The 11,004-nt window shown below is 33.6% G+C and overlaps 2 protein-coding genes and 1 non-coding gene across 3 annotated transcripts in view; all 3 read left to right on the plus strand.

The window, feature by feature from the left end:
• Nucleotides 1-992, plus strand: part of LOC101507299 (probable glutathione S-transferase parA) — a 2,412-nt gene extending 1,420 nt beyond the window's left edge. The window contains exon 2 of the mRNA XM_004500318.4: nucleotides 250-992. Within this exon, the coding sequence (XP_004500375.1) occupies nucleotides 250-594 (345 nt within the window). The 3' untranslated portion in view covers nucleotides 595-992. The remainder of the gene's footprint in view (nucleotides 1-249) is intronic.
• A 1,081-nt stretch (nucleotides 993-2,073) lies between these two features.
• On the plus strand, nucleotides 2,074-2,181 carry LOC113786826 (small nucleolar RNA snoR100). Its single transcript, XR_003473140.1, has one exon. It is a non-coding gene; the product is annotated as a small nucleolar RNA snoR100 (small nucleolar RNA).
• Nucleotides 2,182-3,591: 1,410 nt separating this feature from the next.
• On the plus strand, nucleotides 3,592-7,431 carry LOC140920528 (uncharacterized). The gene is made up of 3 exons (XM_073368816.1): nucleotides 3,592-3,724; nucleotides 3,923-4,033; nucleotides 6,446-7,431. Exons 1-3 carry the CDS (start codon nucleotides 3,592-3,594, stop codon nucleotides 7,429-7,431), a joined length of 1,230 nt encoding a protein of 409 aa, XP_073224917.1.
• The last annotated feature ends 3,573 nt before the right edge of the window (nucleotides 7,432-11,004 follow it).

Below are 11,004 nucleotides of genomic sequence, written 5' to 3' on the forward strand. Positions count from 1 at the left end.
CTTAATAAATAAAAATACATTAGACCACGTATAATCAAATAGTATAAAATTTGATATTTGTAACTCCCGTTTTTTTCACTATCAATACTTCACGCCCAATTGGCTATTTCAAGAGAAGACATACTATATATATTTATTTTTATAGTATAAAGTATTAATATTTGTGTTTTCATATAACATTTAGAATTTTGAAAATTGATTCACATGGCATATTGGTTTAATTAATTTGTTGGATTCTCCTTGATGTAGGTATACAGCATTGGAAAGAAGGTGTGGATAGGAAAGGGTAAAGAACAAGAAGAGGGTAAAAAGAAGTTTATAGAATGCTTGAAGACTCTAGAACAAGAGCTTGGAGATAAGCCATATTTTGGTGGAGAGGAGTTTGGGTATGTTGATGTGGCTCTTATTCCCTTCACAAGTTGGTTTTACACTTATGAGACCTATGGGAAACTAAACATAGAGGAAGAGTGTCCTAAGCTTGTGACTTGGGCCAAGAGGTGTATGGAAAAGGAGAGTGTGGCAAAGTCACTCCCTCACCCTCACAAAATCTATGATTTTGCAAAGCAATATAAACAGAGACATGGACTTGAATAAAGATTGTTGCGGATTGCATAGAATAAAAGATTGAAGTGGTATATTACAAAATATGATTTTAATGTTCGTGTTTGTAAAATAAGTTTGTTGTCAACTAAAAGATGAAGTAATTTGTTATTGGTTGACAATATTAAAATTAGTTACATTTATAATACTTCAAAACTAATCTTATATACATTCATACACCTCATCAACTACTTGAGAGAGAAAGAAATAAAGATGATGATGTGATATGGTGATGATGTGATAGGAAGAGAGATATAGAAGAAAAATGAAATATTGAAAGAGTGTTTGAAAATTATAAGTGTTTATGTATGAGTGTTGTATGTGATATATGTTTCTATGTATGTCATTTGTAAAAGTATGGTAATATGTAATTGAATTTTTCCCCCTTAAAATGTGTATGAATCCTTTACTTTATGTTTATAATGAATGAATGCAAGGAAATTGTTAGGATGGAAAAGTGTTTCATGTGGTGAATTTATGTTTGAAATTTGCACAAAATATTGACGAAAATCAATGTTCTCATTTCTAAGTAAAAGTTGAAGGTCACCACGTTTTTATGGTTGAAACATTAACTTGATCGGTGCTACTTCAACGATATTATAAAAAAAAAAAAAAACAAACATAAATTAAGTTTTATAATTATAATATTTATTTTTCTTGTTTTAAAAAATTAAGTTTTGTAACTAATATTTATTTATTTTTAATCAAACTGACACTAATTGGATAATCATATTAGTCGTATCGTTGTTGTTAGAGTTTCAAAAAAAATTTATATTAATTCACAATAGACAATATAAAACACTTTACCACTCTAAACATTATCATTATAATTGTCTTTTTATTTACACTCAGATATATTATTTAACATAATAATATCGATATTTATTAGTTGAACTAAGTCTTTCAAATTACAATCTGATATCTTAATCCATGTTTTGTGAACAAATAAGATAACATAAGTCATTTTATCCGCGTATCATATTATTCTTCTATTTTCAAGTTAAATCCTGAAGGATAGGATCAATGGGATATAATAAAATGTTTGTGATAGAAAAAGTTAAGTGAGAATTTGGAATTATGGCGGTGTAAGTAACATTTGATTTTTGCTTGGGCCAAGCTTCTTAACAATTTAATAAAATAAGCCCATAAATAACCGAGCCCAAAAATTGACTTAAACTTTGTAATCGCCGTTTGAATTGGCCAAACCCTAAACACCTCTGCGCCCTTGTATAAATACCAGTATACCACCGTTCATATCTCAAGTCTCAGCTTAAACCTAATCGTTTCTTTCACATATGATACGCTATTAGATATCGTTTTTTGTTTTTCTTCTTCTTTTTTATTGACGACTATTTTCTTAGTTTTTTGAATTCATGTTCATATTTCTATCATCTCTATTTTTCAATATTTTTATATTATGATTTTTTAAGTATAAATGGATCCGTGCACAATAAGCCGATGCTTTGGATGAAATAATGAAGGAAGCATGGTTGTGTGCACGGAAATTAATTTCTTTAGGTCCGCATGTCTGCCCTCTCTGATCCTTGAATTGATTTGAGGGCCTGGTTAAGACCTACATCTTTTTTAATATTTGTTTTATATTTATTCCTTTTGTTTTTTTCTTCTTTTTTCTAATGTGTAGATTAATAATCGGATTTCATCGTGATTTTGAGATTTTCTTCTTTACGCAATTTTGATAATGTTTATGACTTTAATATCTAAAGTTGTTCGTTGGTTGTTACAATGAGTTTAAGTGAACTAATTTGTTAGTCGGATGTTTGTCTAAATTTCCACTTATCTAATAAAATGAAGGGTAAGAAGTCATTTTTTATGAATTGTCATTTTTTATGAATTGTCATTTTTCACTGATTTATAAAAAATCAATTAGGGTTATCTGAGTTTAAAAACTAGTTTTGAAAAGCTATTCCATTAAAATTGAATAATTTTAATATTTCTGATTTTATATAAAAATGAACTATGAGCAATTTTAAATAGTAATATAGTTTTTAGAAGATTTTTTTAAAATATCTATTTTTTTAACCAAAATTTGATAATATGAAATATCTATTTTTTTGACCAAAAATATCTATTTTTTTAATCTTTACTTTTTCAACCCTATAGAATGTTAGTAAAATAAAAAATAAATTATAAATATTTGTTAAAAAATAAATTATAAATAATTAAATTGGTAAAAAATAAAAATATTAATGACAAAGTAAAATAAAATATATTAATAAATAATAATTATAATTAAAAATAATAAATTATATTATAAGTTTAAAAAAATGTATATTTAAACTAAAAAAATATATCAAAATATAATAAAAAAATAATAAGAATAATAATAAAAATTATATTAATAGTATGAAAATAAAACAAAATATCTTTTGATGATATTTAAATGATTTGGTGTGTTGTATAAATCAAAATAAAATATTTAAAAAGAACTTATAATCTGTAAAATATATATGTGATTTGATGTAATATATTGGATAATATATATTAAATCAATATATATGATAATATGATTTGATAATATAATAAGGGTAATTGAAATTAATAATATATAACAAAAATAAACTAATCAATTAGACTAAATAAATTATTAATAAAAAAATAAATACTTACAAATGTTTTAATATATTAGATTTAACGTAAGAAAGAGATGTGATTATTGTGATTTGTTTTCAATCAATGAAATTATTCTGTTGAATATTCAATATAGTTTGTTTAAATCGCGAAAGTAGTCATTCCATTTATCCAGTTCCCAAAACAGAATTTTGGGCCAAAACTGAGGAGAAATAAAATGGGATGACTACTTTCGCGATTCAGCTAAAATAGGGGACTAAAACTATCAAGCCTAAAATTTAATTTTATTCAATATTCAATGAAAATGTTCCCTTGTATTTGAATGTGCCTCATATATGCACAAATTTTGCATTGTCACAAGATCATATGCAGCTCGATTCTAACATGATGTGTACAAACGTAATGCAAATTGTGAAAGTGGACCCTTCAATCAAAGTGAATGTCATTATTGCTCAGATTTTGGCTTTACACAACTACAAAGTTAGTTATAGAAATGTATGGATGAGAAAAAACAAAGCGATCGAACAAATTAAAGGTAATTGGAAAGAGTCTTACAATCAACTGCCACAATGGTTATTGGTTATGCAAACGTTTGCTCCATGAACCAAAATTAAAATAGAAACGATCTCAGCTTATCACGAGAATAGTTTGATAAATGAGATAAAGATATTTCATAGACTATTTTGGGATTTTGTTCCGTGCATATCTGCGTTTAAATTCTGCAAACCAATAGTACAAATTGATGGGACTTGGTTGTACGTCAAGTACAAGGGAACTCTATTGGTAGCAGTTGCACATGATGAGAACGACAATGTGATTCATATTGCTTATGCTCTTGTAGAAGGTGAGACAAAAGAGGTTTGGAGTTTCTTTTTGAGAAAATACGTCACTCCACAAGCCAACATTTGTTTGATTTCAGATAGACATAAATCCATTAAGAGTGCTTATAATAATCTAAATAGTTAGTGGCAAGATCATTCGTCAAAGCATATATTCTGCGTCCGATATATTTCACAAAATTTTACAATGGAGATTAAGGACAATGCTTTGAAGTAAAAAGTTATTTGTATGCGTTATAATTTTATTCTTAATTTTTATAATTAGTGTAATTTTTAATAATTTCATTCTTAATTTTTATAATTAGTGTAATAATACATTGTGTAATATTTCAATTCAGGTTACTCGATCAATAAGCCTACATATCGATACTACCGCATAGAAATCGATATAGTAAACCCAGAGACTTTGAAATGGTTAGATAACATACCACGACAAGATTGAATTTAAGCATTCGATGGAGGTAGTCGTTATAGTCAGATGACAACCAACCTTGTCGAATCAATTAACAGAGTATTAAAAGGCACACACAACTGTCTCATCACTGCTTTGATCCAATCAACTTATTTTAAAACTGGGACACTGTTTCCAACAATAGAAAAACAACACGCATCAATTTTAGCTTCTAGTTAAGTATACACAGAAACTTGCATAAATTTTATGAAATTGGAAATAAGTAAATCCAATAGTCAAAGAGTCGATAATTTTGATCAGAGCAACTATACTTTCATGGTCCACGAGACAGTAGTCCCAAGAGAAGAGCGGCCAATTGATCATTTATGTGTAAACCTTCCTAACAAGTGGTGCGTATGTAGGAAATATCAACCTAAACATATGTCTTGTTCACATGTGATATCAACATGTTCTAGCATAAAATATGATTATTGGAGCCTTATGCCTAATGTTTACAAGGTGGAAATAGTATTAAAAGTCTACGACGAAGCGTTCCAACCCATACCAAACGAATGATATTGGCCACAATATGACGGTGTTAAGGTGTGTCACAAACCACTAATGCGAAGACTTAAGAAAGGTCGCCCAAATAGCATACACATTAGAACATAAATGGACACTACAGAAAGAATACCAAGAAAATGCAGATTATGTCGAGTCTCTGGTCATACTAAAAAACATAGTTCAAATATTGTTGACACATCTACTCAAATTTGATGTGTTTTCTTTGAAATTTATAATATAATTTACTATTTTAATTATAATTATAATTTATGATTGTTATTATGTTATTTAATTTATTTTACTTTATTATTATTATTATTTAAATAATTTAATTATTTTTTAATTTATTAAATAATTAATAACAATTGTTAAAATGATGAAGAAAAAAAAACCAAATGATAGTAGCAAGTCGCTCCCTGGGCCATCGACCTCCTATTACGAATAAAAAAAATGGTTTGGTCGCTTCTTGGACCAGCAACCTCCTATTGAGTTGAAAAAGTAAGACAATCACGTAATATTTTTTTGGTTGTATGACATTTTGGTTAAAAGAAAAAAATTATTTAAAAAAAATCCTTTTTTAGAAGTTAAAAGTTTAACAATTACCAATATTTATGACACAATTATATTCTAGAAAAAATAATTGAAGATTCAAACCAATGTGAATCAAAACATAACATATTAAATTAATTATAAAGTGAAAACGTATATAAATCTTGGGGCTTCTTTTTAAAATAATTATATTTTTTAATAAAGTTATTCATATATTCTCTTTAGATTTCATATTACCATTTTTGTTTTTGACTCTTATATTAACTTTAGTATGGCCGGTCTCTAACTTTTATTTAGTACTATTTAAATAAAGAAAATTTTAAAAAACAAATATTTGGGAGAAAAATGATGAAAGATGCTTACTGAAACTCGTAAATATACCGAAACACTTTTACAAAAGGCTAATGTCACTAGATAAATCTACATGAATTCAAAATAAGCTAATTTAAAACAAACTCTAAGTATTTATCTTAAATAACCTCTAAGAAGAAGACACAATAACAATACAGTAATTAACAATGTGCAGTCATGGTCTTGTATAAGACTCCCCTTGATTATGAAAATAATACCATATAAACTTCTTAAAGTAAATTTCTTTCTAAGAGCATCTTCAACGGTGAGCTCAATATGGATTCTTTAGATGGGGTCCACTGTATTGGAAGTGAAATATAATTCAAATGTTGTTTTGGGCCAAATTAATTGGTTTCACGTTGTACCCCATATAAATACCTTTGTGTGTATAGTTTTAAAAACAAATGTCATTTTGATAATATAGTGAAATAAAGAAAACACTCTCTTCAATAATCTCTCGCTTTTCTCCATCATCTTCTCAAACACCAAAGTTTTCAATTATCGATTTTTCACCATTGATTCACCCTCCACTCTTGATTGTGTTCCAACATCTGGCATCAAGAGCAAGGTTCATATCCAATTCCCGTTGCAAACATGTCCGTTTCCAATGACAAAATCCCTACCAACCTTCCGATTCTTGATTCGAAGAATTATGACAAATGGCACAAACAAATGAAAGTTTTGTTTGGATATCAAGATGTTCTTGATATGATTACCGATGGCATTACTCCTCTTGGTAAAGAGGCTACAGCAGCCCAACAAGCGAAATTCAAGGAAGATAAGAAGAAAGACTACAAGGCCCTTTTCTTGATCCATTCTTGCGTCGATAGTGACAACTTTGAAAAAGTTGGCGATTGCGACTCGACGAAGACAGCTTGGGGTATTCTTGAGAAAGCTTATGCTGGTGCGGATAAGGCGAAGGTGGTGAGGTTACAAACTCATAAGCGGCAGTTTGAGTTACTTCAAATGGAAGACAAGGAAACGATTAACGATTACGTGACGTGTGTGACACGGTTGGGGAATCAAACGAAGTCGTGTGGTGAAGCCGTTTCCGAACAAAATTTTGTGTCGAAGGTATTGCGTTCTTTAACACCAAGATTCGATAATATTGTGGTGGCAATTGAGGAATCGAAGGATCTCAAGACGATGACGAAAGATGAACTTCAAAGTTCATTGGAAGCTCATGAACAAATGATGGACGAAAGAGGAAACGATAAAGCCAAAGTGGAAGTTGCTTTGCAAGCCCGTTTCAACGAGAAGAATAAGAAATCAAAAGGGAAATGGCCTTCTAGAGGAAAGAAAAATTTCCAGAATTTTGATGGAAAAGAGTCACAAAATTCAAGGAAAGGTGAGGGCAGTTCCAAAGGTGGTGGTCAAGACAACTACAAGCCATTCGACAAAAGTATCAAGAAGTGTTACAATTGTCAAAAGATTGGGCATTTCGCAAGAGAGTGTAGAGCGAAACCAAGGGAGAATCATGCGGATGAGGCTAAGGTTGCTAGGCAAGACGTGGATTATGATAACACGGTTCTTGTGATGATCATGTAAGAGAACTATGGCATTAAAGAGGTGCTAGACAACAACTGTGACAAGAGGAAGTTGTTGGACAACAACTATTGCAGTGCAGAAAAATCTGCAAAAACGCATTCGGAGAAAAGCGCAATGGTAACAGTTCGAGATGGAGCCCAAGGGAGAAATGAGTGGTACTTGGACTCAGGTTGTTCGACACATATGACAGGAAGAAAGGATTGGTTCGTGAAGATCAATCAAGCCACGCGAAGTAGAGTGAAATTCGCGGATGATATGACATTAGCGGCCGACAGTGTTGGTGATGTTTTGATCATGAGAAGGGATGGTGGTCATTCCTTGATCAAAGACGTGCTGTACATTCCAGGAATCAAGTGTAATCTCTTGAGTATTGGCCAATTGCTTGAGAGGAATTACATGATTCGGATGGAAAACAAGGTTTTGGACCAAAACGGTGTTAACGGTGTTTTGATCCTTAAGGCTCCTATGGCTACCAATGTGCTGTACATTCCAGGAATCAAGTGTAATCTCTTGAGTATTGGCCAATTGCTTGAGAGGAATTACATGATTCGGATGGAAAACAAGGTTTTGGACCAAAACGGTGTTTTGATCCTTAAGGCTCCTATGGCTGCCAATAGGACTTTCAAGATTGAGTTGGAAATCATGGAGGATAGGTGCTTAGCTACAGCGGCAAGTCGTCATGAATGGTTGTGGCACTACCGTCTTGGACACTTGAATTTTTGAGATCTCAACGCGTTGCAAAAGTATGAGATGGTGACCGGACTGCCTAGTATCAATATTCCAGCTGAGATATGTGAAAAGTGTATACAAGGTAAGCAACACAAGAATTGTTTCAGCAAAGATGCATGTCATAGGACCAAACATCAGCTTGAGGTGGTGTATTCCGATGTGTGCGGACCAATGCAAGTCAGTTCGTATGGAGGTAATCGATACTTTGTCACATTTATCGATGATTTTAGTAGGAATCTATGGATTTATCTCATAAAGAGGAAGGATGAGGTGTTTGAGGTGTTCAAACGGTTTAAATCCATGGTTGAGCGGCAAAGCGATCACAAACTCAAAATTCTCAAAACCGATGGCGGAGGCGAATTTACTTCGAGAGAATTTGGGAAGTATTGTGATGATGAGGGTATAGTGCGTGAGGTTGTACCACCCTATACGCCTCAGCAAAATGGCGTGGCCGAGAGAAAAAATCGGACAATTATGAACATGGTGCGTAGCATGTTGAAAGGGAAGAATTTGCCGAAAGAGCTTTGGGGAGAAGCTGTTGCTACAGCCGCCTATGTGTTGAATAGGTGTCCTACAAAGAAGCTGGAAAAGGTGACTCCAGAGGAGGTATGGTCTGGATTCAAGCCGAAAGAAGCATTTCGACATATTCCGTTTTCGGTTCGGTAGCATTTCGACATATTCCGGGACAGCTTCGAAAGAAGCTTGATGACAAGAGTGAAATGATGTTACTTGTCGGATATCATCCTACTGGAGGCTACAAGTTGTTTGATGTGAGTAGCAAGAATATCGTAATTAGTCGAGATGTGATCGTTGATGAGATACGGCAGTTTGACAGCAGAAAAACTGCCATATCAGCTCGGGAAATCGATTTACCAATCGATTTATGACACAAAAATCGACATCCTGGAGCTACTGGTGAAGTGCCAATTGATTTACCAATCGATTTTCTGCAGAAAAATCAGAATTTTGCTTCTGGAGAGGGGGAAATCGATTTACCAATCGATTTATGCCACGAAAATCAGCATCCTGGAGCTTCTGGAGAGGTGGAAATCGATTTGCCAATCGATTTTCTGCAGGAAAATCAGAATTTTCAGCCTGCTGAAGGTGCTATACAACAACCTTTCAGAACCGAAACAGGTGAATCAAGTAGACGGCCAACAAGGCGAAGAGGATTGCCTCAAAGACTCCGTGATTGTGAATTATTCCAAGATAGCGAGATCAACAATGAGGGTGATTTTATTCATTTCGCTCTAATGGCCGAATCCGAACCGGTGAATACGGAGGAGGAATTAAGCGATCCAAAATGGATGTGTGCTATGAAGGAAGAGCTGGAATCAATTGAAATGAACAATACATGGATGTTGGTTGATTTACCGAAAGGCAAAAAGGCTATTGGTGTGAAATGGGTCTACAAAGGGAAAACGAATCCGAAAGGTGAAATAATCAAGCATAAAGCTCGATTAGTTGCAAATGGATTTTTGCAAAAAGAAGGGATAGATTTTGATGAAGTGTTCGCACCGGTAGCAAGACATGAAACCATCCGGTTAGTTGTTGCGATAACTAATAACAACAGCTGGCCGTTATATCAAATGGACGTCAAATCGGCATTTTTGAATGGTCCACTTGATGAGGAGGTCTATTTTGGACAACTACCTGGTTTTGTGATTAAAAATCAAGAGGCAAGGGTCTACAAGTTAAGGAAGGCACTCTATGGCTTGAAACAAGCCCCAAGAGCTTGGAACAAATGCATAGATGGTTTTCTTATAGACATTGGTTTCAAGAAGTGTGTATCCGAACATGGTGTTTATGTGAAGTCGGATGCAAGCGAAGGAGTAATCATACTTTGTCTTGATGTGGACGATTTATTGATTACGGGCAGCTGTGAAAGTTACATTTCAAAGTTCAAAGAAGAGCTTATGAGGGAGTTTGAAATGACTGATCTTGGCACAATGAAATACTTCTTAGGCATAGAATTCCAAAAGACAAAGTTGGGGCTGCTCATGCATCAAAAGAGGTATGCAATGGAGATCTTGAAGAGGTGTGATATGGAGCATTGCAATGCTGCCACAACACCAGCCGAGGCACGTTTACAGCTGTCCAAGAGTGAAGATGAGCAAGATGTGGATCCTACTCAATACCGGAGATTGATGGGATCATTGCGTTACTTGTGCAATACGCGGTCAGATTTAGCATTTAGTGTCGGTATTGCAAGTAGGTTCATGGAGAGGCCGAAGGTATCACACTTGGCAGCAGTCAAGAGGATACTTAGATATGTGAAAGGTACTCTTGGTTGTGGAATTTTATTTCTTGCAAATGACATGGGCAAAAGTTGCGAATTACTCGAATGCACCGACTCCAATTGGTGCGGAGATAAGGATGATCGGAAATCAACGGCCGGTTATGTCTTTATGTTCAGAGGGGCACCAATCTCTTGGTGTTCTAAAAAGGAGTCGGTGGTTGCTCTCTCTTCCTGCGAGGCAGAGTATATCGCAGCTTCGTTATGTGCATGCCAAGCTGTGTGGCTAGTGAACCTGTTGCGTGATCTGGACAGCAACACGAGAGGAGTTGTGCCTCAAGATACGCCTGCATGCGTATCTTCCAGAAATCATAGTGTTCTCCAACAAAACATGGTGGCTTGGTACTGCTACCACCATCTCTAAAAACAGGTTGTGCGGAAGCCATGAATAATTGATCGAGGAATAAGTTACCTTAACCTGCTCTGATACCAATTGTAACTATAGAAGTACGCCTAAGAGGGGGGGGGTGAATTAGGTGTTAGTAAATTTTCTTGTTTTTAGTGATATGGTAATCAGATTTTCTGAGTTTAAGAACAAGGCTTAATAA

The sequence above is a fragment of the Cicer arietinum genome, chromosome 5 (assembly GCF_000331145.2).
Source record: "Cicer arietinum cultivar CDC Frontier isolate Library 1 chromosome 5, Cicar.CDCFrontier_v2.0, whole genome shotgun sequence".
NCBI lineage: Eukaryota > Viridiplantae > Streptophyta > Magnoliopsida > Fabales > Fabaceae > Cicer > Cicer arietinum.

What these genes read in the sequence shown, in the direction of transcription:
- LOC140920528 (XM_073368816.1), top strand. Translation starts at nt 3,592, where the DNA reads ATGCAAATTGTGAAAGTGGACCCTTCAATCAAAGTGAATGTCATTATT. An exon ending in AGCGATCGAACAAATTAAAG is followed by an intron (nt 3,725 to 3,922) that starts GTAATTGGAAAG and finishes GCAAACCAATAG; the next exon opens with TACAAATTGATGGGACTTGG. An exon ending in TGCTTATGCTCTTGTAGAAG is followed by an intron (nt 4,034 to 6,445) that starts GTGAGACAAAAG and finishes TCTGGCATCAAG; the next exon opens with AGCAAGGTTCATATCCAATT.